Genomic DNA, 15,781 nt, shown 5'->3' on the forward strand with positions numbered 1-15,781 from the left:
ACAGCAAGGCCGATTCTAACGGTTTTGCTATACGTCGAAGACGTTTGGATTTGAGATCAGAAGACTATGATACGTCAGATTAGAATTTGCGGTCCTGCCCCAACAGGTGTCGAGTTGTTTTAACATATCTTGAAATAACTAGAGGGAATGAAAGCTGAAATTCTGATCAACCATCTCATATTCATCGTTTGATCTCAAACTCAGATGTGTTACGTTTATAGCAAAAAAAAAAAAAAAAAAAATCGAATTGGCCTTGCCGTTCCAATACTTTCGGAGGGGGCTGTATATAACTCCTCTCTGATTTCCCCCTCACCTCTGTTGATCAGTCCGGATCCAGTTTCCCAAAAGCGTTGCAAAATTCAGACCGTTTGTAGAGCGGCAGAAAGAGAGAGAGAGAGAAACGCTCTCGCAATCTGATGCGCGCTCGACCCTTCAACTCGTTTCTGGTTAGTTTGTGGAACTTTTCTTTCGTAACTCTCTCAGTAGGTAAACAGGCCTTATTTCTCTTTCCAGCAGCGAAGTGCAGATGCAGCAGTTCAGGCTTTCCTAAAGCGTTTAGAGACGTAATTGCCTCCACTTATATTTCATCAGGGATTTCTGCATCTGTCGTTGTTGCTAGCATGACCAACCAGATTAGCTCGACAAAACGTCTGCTCGGCCCACGTTTACAGCCTGTACGGAACAGCAATTTGCAATCTACGATAAGTTGCTAACACGTGTAAGTGGTTATTGATTTTAATGCCATTTATTCTTTCTGACTGAGAAAGACTTACTAATCATGCCCAGGCTGCAAAGTGCTTTAATTGATGGCGCTGGAGAAAGTCCACTGGAGTCCATTTCTGATTTCTGTTTTGATAAAAGACTCTGCTTTAATAGAATTTGCCTTATTATTTATTTTATTTTTATTTTTTTTGAGGAAGCTTAAAAAAAAAAAAAAACTAAAGTGCTCGTGCCCTGTGTGTGTGTCGGTGCAGGAGTTGGAGGAGCGTCTGCGGCAGCAGCATCACATGGAACTGCAGTCCCTAAGAGAAGCCCACAGGCAGAAAATCGAGACGCTGAAGCAGCAGTCTGAGCAGGAGCTGCAGACACTACGCTTCGAGCTGGAGGACGAGGGGAAAGCGATGCTGGGTAAGGCAGACAGTGACGAGGTCCGGGCTGAAGGACGTCTTCCGTTTGTCCGTGCTGAGAGGACGCAGTGGATTTGAACTCAGCCTTTTGGCGGGCAAATTTCAAGTCACGCGTTGTCTTCCAGCATAACCCCAGGGTTAAATGTAAAAATCTTTCTGCTCCAGGCATACAAGTTCAAGGACTCATCATCCACTCTGCATTCCTATTGGTTTTCGTGTACAGTGTTAGAAAAACAGGCTCTTTAAGGATAAATAAGGATTCTTAGCCAGTTAAAAAGGTTCTACCTGGAACCCATTCGGATAGGGAATTTTTACTTTTAACTCCCCAAGAGTCCTTTGAGTTACTGAATAATTCACCGGCGTTATTAATAAGCCTAAGGGTTAAATCGGTAAATCCGAATATTAATTCAGCTCGTTAAATGGTACCGTGTGCATCGGTTCCTACACTCTTTCTATCAGTTAAGATCATTTTAAATAGACCTGTTAGAACTACACCTAATTCTCATTCATTCATTCATTCATTCATTCATTTTTCAGTAACCGCTGTCTTCTAGTAAAGGTTGTAGTTCTTTGAGGTTATCTCAGGAACGCTAGGCGCGACGTGGGAATACACCCTGGGTGGAACGCCGGTCCGTCACAGGGCACCATGCGCACCTAGGGGCGATTTTTAAAGTCACCAATCCGTCTACCGACATGTTTTTGGGTTAGTTGGAGGAAGCCCAGGGGAAACCCACATGCGCTTGAGAAGAATACGCGAAAGTGCTAATAATCGTTCTAACAATAACGACTGCATTAGTGAGGAATATTTCATTATGTAGTGTGGGGGCGGGGCTTACTCGCAGGCCAGAAAAAAAAAATGAAATTATGGGGGGGGGTGAAAGGGAAATTGCAGTGTTACGGCGCGCTCGTGGTGTACGGTTCCAGGTGTAATGAAAGTTTTCCGAGTCTGAATGTGATTTCCTAGTGACTTTCACACTGAAGAATTATGCGGCAATGGCACCGATTTTCTCTGAAATGTAACCATAAATATGAGAAACTGTACAGTGCAGAGAAGACGAGAAAGAGGGAGAAAATTGCTATTGTTAGAATAAAAGCAATTACTTCTTTGACTTGACTTTTGTGCGTAGAACATCAGTGATTGATGATTTTTAATATAACGTAGAGATTCGTGTCAGAAGAATAATCTCTCTCGCGCTCTCTCTCCCTCTCTCTCTCTCTCTCTCTCTCTGTGTGTATGTGTGTGTGTGTGTGTGTAGCGTCTCTGCGTTCAGAGCTGAATCATCTCCACGCTTCGGCTATAGAGCACCTGAGGCAGACTCATCAGCAGGAGACTGCAGCTGCCAAGCAGGAGCTGGAGAACGTTCTGGAGCAGAGCAGGATACAGGTGATCACCACACCTTCAACCCTCTGGTCTAATGATCAGTGTGCTGGACAGTAGTGCTGATTTTACTGCAGATTCAGCTCTCCTTCATTACATTTCTGCTAAACAGCTTCAGTATCAGCTCAGCTTCTTCACCGTTGCTCAGACAGTGGTGTGTCCAGGGGGCAAAACGAGCAGGACAGGACCTAATTAGGTATACGGCAAGGTTACATTAGCTGAATATCTGAATGGCCAACGTCTGCTTAAATACTGAGAATTCTGGAAAAATCCACACCACTGACTATCACAGCAGGCGTAAAACATGAAAAAGAATGGTGGGGGGAAATGAAATGTTATGTCATACACGTTGATACAGGAGTGTTAACCAACAATATCAGTCTTAAGGTTATGTGGCTTTTAGTATGAACATGTTTAATAAGCCTTGAGGTTCTCTAGAAGCTCGTGTTGCTCCAAAACAAAGAAAAAATTGAATCTCGTTTAGAAGACATACGCGTTCAACATGTACACTCTCTCTCTACCAACGATCAACGGTGTTACGGATCAGCAATGTCAATGACATCATTCTGCACTTCAGCTTCTCATCAGATTTTCTGTCCAATCAAGTGCTGTCTAGAAACTGAAGTTTCCCGCCCCCAACATCATAACACAGCATAATAACTGGCTATTTAAAACGGGTAGGAGACACTGTACGTCCCACCCTGACTTCCTGTTTCGGTGGAAATTACGTCAACACGTCGAATAACGCCGCGCTTCGGGGACTTTCACTCTACACTACCGCACACATTTCGACACTGGAATAGTCGAATAGTTAGTTATCACTTTACGACCTTCATGGACCGAGTCTCTAATTCATGTGCACTTTATGCCTGCCAAATCCGTTCAACAAGAATTTCCCAATTTCCCAGCAAGATGTTCATTTGCTTCTGGTAAGCTCGGTCGTGTGTGACAGTAGGACTGGGGGATTTTTGTTTGTTTGTTTGTTTGTTTGTTTTTGGATTTCTCATCAATTTGGTCACCCAAGCAAGGCTACACCTGTACACATGCTTCCTCCGGGAAGCCAACTACTACATCTACTACAACTAAAAGTGCTGCTCCTCCTACATCACGCTTGAAGGAAAGTGCTACCCACCCACTTCCGGCATGCACAAGCTTACAGAAGCCTGTGATTGGCTAGTGTCTCAGTGATCGACAGGGGAAAGAGAGAGTACACCAGCCCTCCCACCCAAAGAGTACGGCCAGTTTCGCTTTTTTTTTTTGCGCATAGAGAAAAATAGGTACAATAGTTTTTGTTTCCAAAAGTACCGTGTTTATCTCACGAGTAATTTATATGTTTAAAACCGATGTCATCAGGACGCCAAAGTACCCACGTACGATCGGCTAAACACCCTTCAGCTCGGCCGAGACAGATCGCAGAAAGTCTCCTTTTTGAAAAGTAAAAGACGCAATGAGCCGAACACGGTACTGTAACAGTCCGCTTACATCTCTCGTTAACGTTGCTGTTAAAATGGACAAAGCTTGCCGTGGCGTAATAACAGCGACGGGAAACGGCACATCCATGTGAAAAGAAGCTAATCTTATTAATCATAGTACACTGTCAACTTGCTTCAGAATAAGAGCACGGAAATCTTCAAACTCGAGTGCTCATGTAAAACAGAGGAACGATCTGTCAGGATTGTCAGCTAAGGAAATGAGTCAGTGTGGTTGATATTTAGTAGACACACACACACAGTGTGATGATAACCCCCTATGGCGCTCGTGCTATAAAAGCACACTCGTTTGTCGACATCATTCTGCACGTCTCGAACTGCTGCTCATTAGAAACCTGAAAATTCCACTTCATCTTGGCCGACTGAGTGAACGTTACATCATCCTCGTTCACACCGGTGCTGAATGAACGCAGGACTGGAAGCCGGCTGGAGCTCTGTGACTTCCTCCACAGCAGGGTCTCGTCTGTGTTTAACCCACACCTTCAGCGATGTCACTCCCGTGTCGATCACCTTCATTGAGTTCTCAGCATCCACTGCGCCACATCCTGCAGATGTCTCGTCCAGATGTTCTTTCACCGACGCACATCATTCATTATAGAAATTCAGTACGTTTCGAACCAGTCAAGCACTGAAGTTAGCAGTAGAAAGTTTTAATTATCTCGCATCCACCAGACTGCACTGATGACACACACGCACACACACACACACAGCGTGTGTGTGATTTCTCTTTGTAAATGATTGCATGTATGTATATCTATCAATTTCCCCCGTCACCACCAGCTGTATTGTGAGACAATATGAGGACTGTCTGTATGCAGAGTGAACAGAAGCAATTGCTAGAATGATGTATGTATCCATCAAGGTACCAGAAGGTAACGGTACTAATGTAGACGTGTCAGGTTCTAGCTTCCGGTTTACCGTCATGAATACTCGCACTTATTAAGCCTGTATTTAATAAATATGCAAATTAAATTAACATATTATCGTCCTAAGCGATTCTAATCCCACCTTCAAATATATAGGTGTCCTAGCTGAGTGGACTATTTACTGAGAAGGAACGTGATCCGGTTTCAAGATGGAGCTGCATTCTGGGTTCATTCTTGTTTGTCCTGAGCAGTTAAACGACCCACTGTTCTTTAGAAAAATCCTCCAGGTCCTGCACTTGCTTTACTTTTCCACCATCTTCTACAGTACATATTTGACCTCTTTTCCAACAGCACCTATATACGATGTCGAGATCCGTCTTTACACACCGAGGACGACCGAAGGACTCGTACGCGACTATTAGAAAGGCTGCGAACATTCACCGACGCTCAAGAAGGCAACACGATACATTAAGAGCAAGGGGGGTGTAAACTTTTGCACAGGATGATCGGCGTAAACTGTTGTTATTTCGTTTAACGATCTTAATCTTTTCATTTAGTACCGCCCTTCGGACGCTATGTAAGATATCTACACGTTTCCCAGAAGACGTGCCCTAGCCGAGTGAACTATTTACTGAGAAAGAAAGTGATCCGGTTTCAAGATAGAGCTACATTCTGTAACATCCTTTTGTCCGTTTTTTTTTTTTTTTATAGATAAGATTGCGTCTACTAGATTAAAACGACTCGACGCAGGTTTAAAAAGATGCATTTATGCATTGCATGCTGCCAGGCTGTTAAGGATTGACCCTAGTAGACTGGTAATTCAAGAAAGTAGTACTTTTCCACAGTTAAAGCAGAACCAATTCAGGGTGTTTCGGGGCTATTTTTCAGCTGTTTTATTATCGCAGTTAAATTCTGATAAACACCAGCAACGAACGTGCCAAAGCACACTTCAGTTATCACCTTTTTAGGTTACTCTGTTAAGGGAAATGGAACAAAAATAAATCAGTGCAGTAAGTGCGCACAATAATGCATCTGTGTATCATAACGCACTATTTACGGACGTACCAATTCTTAAAATGCGGGTGTGTGGACGAACCGGCGTCTCATCGAATTGTCGATTCTGAAACTGAGAGCGCGCAGCATGGAAGCTCGTGTACTTCTTTAAAAAAATAAATAAATAAATAAAAAAACTGGTCTGGGTCAGCCTTGATAAACTGGCACACGGCAAAAAATGAACATCTTAGCAAGTGTAAATATCTCGAATATAATCATAGTTATCTCCTGTTATAAGATTATAATAAATATAAGATTTTTGAAGAAATTAAATGGTTAAAAAATCGTTGGACTTCCGATCAGAAGGTTAAACCCCCACGCTGCCAAGCGGTCACTGCTGGGCCCCTGAGCAGGGCCCCTGAGCAAGGCCCTTAACCCTAAACTGCTCAGTTGTATAACATGAGAAAAATGTAAGTCGTTCTGGATAAGGGCGTCTGCCAAAATGCCGTAAATTTAAATCTATTTTTAAAAAGAAAAAGTCAAGATATAGGATTTAGTAATCTTCTATTTGGTTTCTAGATCGATTTGACTATATTCAAGATATTTTAACTTGGTCAGATGTCGGGTTTTTTTTGTTGTTTTTTTTCAGTGCAGGCGGCAGTCTAGACTAAAAGACTACAGAATGGGAAGCAGACCAGCACAGAACACACACTTTCATACAAACACCTTTAACATTATCGATATGGAAAAGACTTTATGGGAGCTTAAGCTTCCCCTCGGACATGTTCCCAGCCTGCAGTTTGGGCCTGGTTGACGAGGCTTTTTTTAACCACAGTCTTAATGAGTATTATTATTAAGTCACTTTGAAACGAGATTAGGAAACGTTATCATAGCAAGTTTGCGGTTTGTAATTAAACCCGGTGGTAGCTCGGAGCTTCTTGAACGTCCATGTTGTTTTCCCCAGGACAAACCGTACACCTTCCATAAACCTTTTAATCAAAGGAAATCTGTGCCGCCAAATATGTCTTCCGTACAGGCAGCTGTTAACGTGATGGCTGGCTCTGAGAACAGGGGAAAAAAGCCTTCGCTAGTGTCTGAGCTCAATACGTGGGTGATTTAAAATAATTACACCGATCACTCATCATGGCAGAACATTTCTCCCACTTTCTCCATCCTTCTGTCTATGCAGCTTTTATCTCGCTTGCTCACTTGTGTTCTCGCTTTGCTGTCTGTTTTCTAATTTTCTCCTCCCTTTCACTCTCTCTCTCTCTCTCTCTCTCTCTCTCTCTCTTCTCTCTTATCTTCATTGATTGTCCCCCTGTGAGACATCAGTGTGTGTCGGGTGTAATGAGCTGTGGGCGATGGGCTGGTCAACGCCGCAGCGTGAAGAATCAAGTTTTATCGTCATGACGATCATCAGAGCTGCGTGCCACTTTACCGTCCACCAGCTGTTTCTCTCCCTCTTTACACACAGCGTTTTCGCCTAACGTTCAGCGGCCGCGTTTGATCCGATGAACAGTTTCAGCACAAATCCGTCTTCTGGACCGACTCGCTCTCGTTCATCATGCCCATCTTTACACCAAATTCACGGCTTCTGCAGCTATATGATTAATATCTGCGTTTATGATGCACACTGCCGCCGAAGCCTCTTAGGATATAAATTGCCGTAAACACATTCTCTCCGGCTGTGGCTTTTACAGCCGCTGATGAATGGGATTTTCCCGATTCATTTTCCAGAAGGACAGCTGACTGTTCTAACCTTTATAGAACCTTGAAGTCGGACTACAGTGGTGCTTGAAAGTTTGTGAACCCTTTAGAATTTTCTGTATTTCTGCATAAATATTACCTAACGCATGATCAAATTTTCACACAATGTAGATGAAGAGAACGCAGTTAAACGAATGAGACACAAATATTATACTTGGTCGTTTATTTATTGAGGAAAATGAGCCAATATTACATATCTGTGAGTGGGAAAAGTATGTGAACCAGTGCTTTTAGTATCTGGTGTGACGGCCTTGTGCCGCAATAACTGCAGTAAACGTTTGCGGTAACTGTCGATCGGTCCCGCACATCGGCTTGGAGGAGTTTAGCCCGTTCCTCAGTACAGAACAGCTTCAGCTCTGGGATGTTGGTGGGTTTCCTCACATGAACTGCCTGCTTCAGGTCCTTCCACAACATTTCTATTGGATTAAGATCAGGACTATGACTTGGCCATTCGAAAACATTAACTTAATTATTTTTTAACCGTTCTTTGGTAGAACAACTTGTGTGTTTAGAGTCGATGTCTTGCTGCAAGAAACACTTTCTCTTGAGATTTAGTTCACAGACCGATGTCCTGACATTTCCCTTTAGAGTTCGCTGGTATAATTCAGAACTCGTTCCATCAATGATGGCAAGTCATCCTGACCTAGTTGCAGCAAAACAGCCCCAAACCATGATACTACCACCACCGTGATTCACAGATGAGATAAGGTTCTTATGCTGGAATGCAGTGTTTTCCTTTCTCCAAACATGACGCTTCTCATTTAAACCTCATTAAATTCTATTTTGGTCTCATCCGTCCACAAAACTTTTTTCCAATAGACTTCTGGCTCGTCCACGTGATCTTTAGCAAACTGCAGACAGGCAGTTCTTTATGGAGAGCAGTGACTTTCTCCTTGCATCCCTGCCATGCACACCAGTGTTGTTCAGTGATCTCCTGATGGTGGACTCATGAACATTAACATTAGCCAGTGTGAGAGAGGCTTTTAGTTGCTTAGAGGTTCCTCTGGGTTCCTCTGTGACCTTGCAGACGATTACACATCTTGCTCTTGGAGTGATCTTTGTTGGTCAACCACTCCTGGGGAGGGTAACAATGGTCTTAAATTTCCTGATATTTGTCTGAATGTGCATCGGTGGAGTGTAAACTCTTTAGAGATGGTTTTGTGACCTTTTCCAGCCTGATGAGAACCAACAACTCTTTTTCTGAGGTTTGTTCATGTGCCATAATACACTTCCACAAACACGTGTTGTGAAGATCCGACTTTGATAGATCCCCGTTCTTTAAATAAAACAAGACTCCCACTCACATCTGATTGTCATCCCATTGATTGAAAACACCTAACTCTAATTTCCCCTTCAAATTACACTGCTAATCGTAGAGGTTCACATACTTTTACCACTCACAGATATGTAATATTGTATCCTTTTCCTCAATAATAAATGACCGAGTATAATATTTTGTCTCATTCGTTTAATTCGGTTCTCGTTGTCTACTTTTAGGACTTGTGTGACAATCTGATGATGTTTTAGGTCACATTTATGCAGATATATAGAAAATTCTTTCAAGCACTACTGTAAGCAACACGGCTGTCTTAGGTCTTAAAAGAAGTCTTCGTTCATTGTCTCTCAGTCTCTGTTTGTATGTGAGAATGATCAGAAAGATTGACTGACTTTCCGTCGGACTTCATGGGAAGATCATGAGACTCGAATGTTCCCCTGGAAAGGCTATGGAAATCAAAATTCCATAATTGTTTTCTACAAATGAAAAAGAAACGACACTTTCACATTTAAGATACTTTCCTCTACGTAATGTAAATATATGAGAGCTATTTTTCTATTTAAAAAAATATATATATATATATATAAAGTAATAAATAATACTTCATTTTGACTTTTTTTTTTTTTCCCAAATAATTTATGAAGTTTCTATTTACATATGAGCTAACTAAATATCTGTATATAAAACTTAAGGGTAATTTCAAGGACAGAAGTGACATGTTGCATGTAAGTCCGTTCCTATTAAGACAGTCGCTTTTCAGAGTAACTCTTTTTCCATGCCTGGATCTCAGACGCTTCTACAATGCCGTTGTTATACCCTGTGTAGTGAACATATACGGTAAATGAATAGGAAGCTGTTTGGGATTTGGCCTATCTCATATTTAAAAAAAAATATTTTATTTGTAGTTCTTGAATATTACAGGAATTGTATAAGAACTTTTTTTTTTTTTAACAAAGGGGTAGACATAACATAGTGAGCACTAGCTTCCATAATGTCATCCAGGTGAATTCTGTACTATTCTCTGGTCTTAATGATCTGCTTATGGATATTTAGAAAATGTGATACCCATGACTGGTCCGAACATCTACCTGAGCAGCTTCCGATACCACATGAGTCATGGACTGGCCCTGATTCTGCAAATATTCACAAAATTGTATAGGTGAAAGAAAAACCTAGCACAGATATCTAGAAAGCAGTTTGCAAAGTGGTATCTAGAATGCCGTTTATTTCAAAGCAGAGCAATATAGACAAGACAATAGGAATATCTAGAGAAAGCTTGAAGTTTGTAGAAAGCAGATATGGATACTCCTCGTAGTCTTGTAGCTAAAGAGGTATTGGTCCTGGCCATTTCTTTGTGTTTTAGTGCTGATAAAAATATCACCAGTCAGAGCTCGTCTCGTAGTTAAAATACCTAATACACACACTCATGCAGTCGCACAGTGAGCAGGAAGTGAACCAGAGGACAGAGCTCTTCCCCAAAATGATTTCCTCAGAGATTCTGTCTGTCTGCGGAACGGGACAAATGCATCAGTCACGGGCTTATGAAGTTCAAAAACTCGTCAAACGAATGGGAGAGAGCTGACTGTTGGAACGACGCTTAGCATTCCGAACTCGTCTTATCATCTGGCATCCAGACACGGTCCGCACATGACGCCAAGCCAACACTAATACTAAGTGTTTCGTGATTTGGCTTTCCATCTAAACAGAAATGCTCTCCAGCATCAAGTGAACGATTCGGAAATGAAACCCAAGTATGTCCAGTGTGTGTCATCGCTGCGTTTCTCTCTCATAGAGTGAACTGATAATCCCAAGACGTAGCGTGCGTGTTTTAATGGCAGCGTGTGAAGCCGAAGAAGAACAAACGTTCATTTTAATAGCTACCCGTACGCCTGAACACAAAGGCCAAAGGTGCCTTTTACCAAAACGTTTACATTTAATGAAACTATAGGGGTGATGTAGTGCAAAATGTCTGTGGTTGAATCTCGAACATCTTCCTACATTCCATACATGTGTGAGGAGACTAGGTAGGGCGTCCCATCATGTTAGACCATATGTAGGGCACAGTGTGAATAGGAAGCCATTTTGAATTTGCCCTAACTAGAAGATGGCAGTTTTCACTCAGATCACAGGGAAGGAACGTACGATCGAGTTACTTAGCGATAATAAAACATCGCTGTGGGTAAGTGAATTAAAATTCATCTGAGACTTTACATTTAGAAAATGGATTTTTGAGACGAGGGAGAAACTTTGGTAGCCACTACGCTAGACTATTACTGAAGATATCTCTGTAAGTAGTGAAAGGTCTGCAGTATCTTTTTTTTAGCTCCACCCACATGTCCAGACTCGGTTCATATGGTAACTCCAGCCCGGGTAAGAAGAGTAACCAAATTCATATTCAGAATGTGTATATAAGTACAGCATGGCTCACTTGGTGATGGAAGTGACAATGTGGAGGATTATGGGTAATTTGCTCAGATGTGCATCATCATCTGGTGTCACAAGGGGTCTGTAACATATAGACAGCAGGGTCCATGGTTTGTTAGCTTGTTTGTTTGTTTTAAAAATGCAATCTTGTGGCGGCTTAGTGGTTAGGACGTTTACCTCGCACCTCCAGGGTTGGGGATTCGATACCCGCCTCCGCCCCGTGTGCGTGGAGCTGGCGTGTTCTCCCCGTGTTCGGGGGTTTCCTCCGAGTACATTGTAGGCTGATTGGCATCTCTAAACTGTCTAAAATTTACTTTTAAATCTAAAGCTTAATAACTTTCTGTCACCTTGAATAGAAGTGCAATTTTGCTAAAAGCAGGAGAAGTGCTGTTTTAATTGAGATATGAGCCGGGATAACAAGCTTTAATGGCTGTAATAAATAAATAGGATATTACACATTTTGCCTAATTGGGTTAATAGATAAATCAATGGATGATATATTTTCTAATCTGCTGCAATCATAAAGTGTAATGCTTTTTTTGTTTTACGCTGAAATGCTCTCCAGGTTGCAAAATGTTCGAGAATTACTGGTCTATAGTCTACTCATACAGCCCCCTCCAAAAGTATTGGAACCGCAAGGTCAGTTCTTTAGTTTTCGCTATACACTCTTGATCCAAAACATAGAAGCGCATCGGTGAAGCACGGTGGAGGTAGCGTCATGGCTCGGGCTTGCATGACCACTTCTGGAACAGTCTCGCTAATCTTTATCGATGATGTTGCTCATGATGGTAGCAGCAGAATGACTTCGGAAGTTTACAGGAACATTTTGTCTTCCAATATTTACAGAGGAATGCAACCAATCTAATTGGGAGGAACTTCATCATGCAGCAAGACAATGATTCAAAACACACAACAAACAGCTGGAAAAGCTTCACAGAAGATGCCAGTGGTCACCTGCTTGATGCAGTTATTGCAAGAAAGGGATATGCAACCTAACATTAAGTGTTATTTACTTTATGACTGTGATCCTATACTTTTGCTCAACAAAACATTGGGTGGTCTAATACCAAAGGTATCACACATCTAGATGTAAAGGTCAGGAAATGAAAGCTGAAATTCTGATCCATCATCTCATATTCATCTTTTGATCTCAAACCTAAATGTCTTCAACGTATAGCAAAAACAATAGACTTGGCCTGGCTGTTCCAATAATTTCATTTGAGCAAAAATAAGTACGCGAATAAGTGGAAAACAAAAGCATCATACACCTAGACACCTAATACAAACACAATACACGATTGTAGGTGTACAATTACCGACTATAGTCCATTTGCACGTTGTATTGGCCCCCCTTTACTCTGTGCATCAATAGAATAGCTGCGCACACACTGACATGATAAATCTAAGGTTTCCATCCTGAGCTAATAGAAACAGTGACCTGAGGAGCATCAACACACGCTTTTAGCTCCAGGACTCGGTATTATGCCGATATTAATCTACTTGTGAGATGTGAAATGATATTTACAAAAATGTAAAACTAGATGAGCAGATTATAATTCAATTAAGCAAGATTCATTTAGTTCTTAAACGCAGCTATAGGCCGGCTCTGCGCCACAGGAAGTGCTGGCGTTTTTAAAAAGTCAGTGCCATTAGAGCGAAAGATTATGTGCATAGCGGCAGCTGATTAAAGTACACTCCATTTAATCATACTGAGCTGCTCGTTCTGCTCCTGCATTCCTTAATATGTGATGATGACTATATGTTAATGATGATATTTTAAAATCATCAATGTTATTATTATAATATATATATATATATTTTTTTTTTCATTAATATATTCAAAGCAGGGCTTTATTCATGTGGGTACTACTTCTGAAAGTGTGTCCAGTGCAATGAGGGAGTTGGGCTAGAACTAATTAGATGTCTTCGCTCATCTCATCTCACTCAGGAAGTGTCCGAAGCCCCATCTAAAAGAAGGGCGACTTGTAGTTTGGCTTTATTTGAAAACAAAAAGCTACTCGGGTCATTTTGAGTCGTAGTAACTTCTGTTGCTAAGAGGAGACACCAGAGTGAAGGCCCGATCCTACGAAATCATATAAGACCTTGGTGAAAGAACTACGTCTTTTAGAACTGCTTGTCAATTGTGCTGCTTTTGTTGTGCAGATCTGGCAACCCTGATCATCGCACATACAGTGCAGTGTTTTGCAAAAGTATTTAACTCTCTTAGAAGTCATCAGATTCGTCTGGAGTACAAATGACACTTGGATTGTTCCAGAGAGTATTTTTATTGCAAATCCTTAAAAAAACAATTCAATTTGAAACATGCCGCTCGCATAAGTATTCAACCCCTTCAAACTAGTACTTGATAGAACCAACTTTTGCTGCAGCTTTAAGTCTGTTTGGATATCTTCTTATCAGCTTTGTAAACTGTTCGGGAGAGATTTTCACCCATTCTTAGTGACAGACTCGCTCCAGGTTCTTCACGTCCTATTCTCAATAGGATTCAGATCTGGACTTTGACTTGGCCACTGTAGAACATTTTGTTTTTAACGTCTGCTGCACTGGCTTTGGCCTCGTGTTTGAGACCACTGACCTGCTGAAAGGTAACGTTTCTCCCAAGCTTGAGTTTATTTATTTATTTGTTTATTTATGTGCAGACTGAAGCAGGTTATCTTGTAATATCCCCTGTACTTTGCTCCATTCATTCTCTTTTCAATTTTGACAAGATGCCCAGATTCTGAGGATGAAAATCCTTATTGACACCCTTCAATAACAGTTCGGCTGGGGAGATTTTTGTTTGTAAAAAAAAAAAAAAAAAAGGAAGCTGTTTTAGTATTTCGGAGGTGACGGCCAATTATAAGTCAGTTGTGTTCTTGTTAAGACAATATCATTTCTTCTGGCGTTTTTTTTTTAATTTAGTTTTTGATTTTCCTCGAAATACTTGCCGACCAATAATTAATATTGACTCTGAGCATTTATTGTAAGAGAACATGAGTTTGCTGTAAAAAAAAAAAAAAAAAAAAAAAACCTGACAGAATACACTGACAGTGTATTTATTCAGACAAATCTGAAAAATTCCAACACGGTTCAATATTTTCTATAAACCAGCATACATTATAAACATAATTTTCTTCACATTTCAACATTTAAACAGAACATTTGTGCTAATTTTCTGAGTTTCTGACACACTTTTTAGACAAAACAGCTTTAGTAATTAGTCATCAAAATGGCATATCCGCTGTATTAATGATGTCTTGCTCTGATGTGAGAGTCTTTATTAAATAAGTGTACGTGATGAGCTACAGTCACACGTACATACATCTGACCCTGAGAACTGACCATGTCTCGCTGCTTGCGCTTCCTTTACTTATTCATAGCAGAGCTATTCCTATAGAGCATGTAAGCTGAAGCGATAGGAATGGAAACGCAAGAAAAGAAAGCGGGGCCATTAATATTACATCATTTCCCTTCCGGAGTGTCGTGTGAGGGCAAAAAAAAATTGCTCCAGGAAATAACTTTAGGTTTTATGAAGCATCAGCAAATATAGTGTTGCCACATGAATAGCAGGATCACAACAGTTGTAACTAAGGTGAGGTGTGTGTGTGTGTGTGTTGCAGGAGCGGGAGCTGCTGAGTCGTATCTCGGAGCTCCAGGAGGAAGTGACTCGCAGGAAGAACCACATCGCCGATCTGGATCACGAGATCCACACGCTGAATGAGAACATCAGCTCTCTCACCAAGGAGCTGGAGCTCAAGGGCAAAGAGGTGCTGAAGATCCGCAGCGAAGCCAACCAGCAGATCAGGTACACTCTTAAAACAGGTGTGTTCATTTTTGAACACACCCGCGTGTCTAGTTAAGGACAGCACATTTTTGTTGTTTTTAACACAATCAGTGTGTTTAGTACATTTAACACATGCTGTGCGTTAAAAAATTTCCACACAAAGATGTTGGGTTTTTTTTTTTTAAACACACAAAAATAACAGAGATGTGTTTATACTTTTTTTCCCTAAAATTAATTTGTTTGTATGCTAAAATTCTACTAAAATGCCTACAAAATAAACAAAGAATTGCATGAACTTCAGGTGACATTTGTTAAAATCATTTAAACATTTGACAGATTGTAAGAATTGGAGTTGACGCATCTTCTTACAAATCTCCCGGCCATCTGGGAAGACAAGAGTCCCACTCCCTTCCATTTGAAAAGCTGTAAAAGAGCAAAAAGAGTGTTTGTGAGTTGTTAGCTACAAAATAAGGACAAATGCCTTTGGGCTTTAACTGAGAAATTGCGTTACAGAATCCCAAATTGTGTAATTTTGGAAACCTCCACTCTCCTAATGAACAGAATGGCGCTGCAGACTCACCAGGAAAATCTAGCTGACTTATATTTACTTTTCTGCCTTTAGCACCTCACCGCCAAATATTTTGCACAACCTAATTAATTTAACTATCATTACAGAGAT

The 15,781-nt window shown here is 41.1% G+C and overlaps 1 protein-coding gene across 2 annotated transcripts in view; it reads left to right on the forward strand.

The window, feature by feature from the left end:
* The window catches only part of fam184ab (family with sequence similarity 184 member Ab), a 126,816-nt gene that overhangs the window by 92,985 nt on the left and 18,050 nt on the right, over nt 1-15,781 (forward strand). For both annotated transcript variants that reach the window (XM_017456767.2, XM_017456770.3), the window contains 3 exons: nt 975-1,128; nt 2,384-2,511; nt 14,939-15,123. In XM_017456767.2, the coding sequence (XP_017312256.1) occupies nt 975-1,128; nt 2,384-2,511; nt 14,939-15,123 (467 nt within the window). The remainder of the gene's footprint in view (nt 1-974; nt 1,129-2,383; nt 2,512-14,938; nt 15,124-15,781) is intronic.

The sequence above is a fragment of the Ictalurus punctatus genome, chromosome 25 (genome assembly GCF_001660625.3).
Source record: "Ictalurus punctatus breed USDA103 chromosome 25, Coco_2.0, whole genome shotgun sequence".
Lineage (NCBI taxonomy): Eukaryota > Metazoa > Chordata > Actinopteri > Siluriformes > Ictaluridae > Ictalurus > Ictalurus punctatus.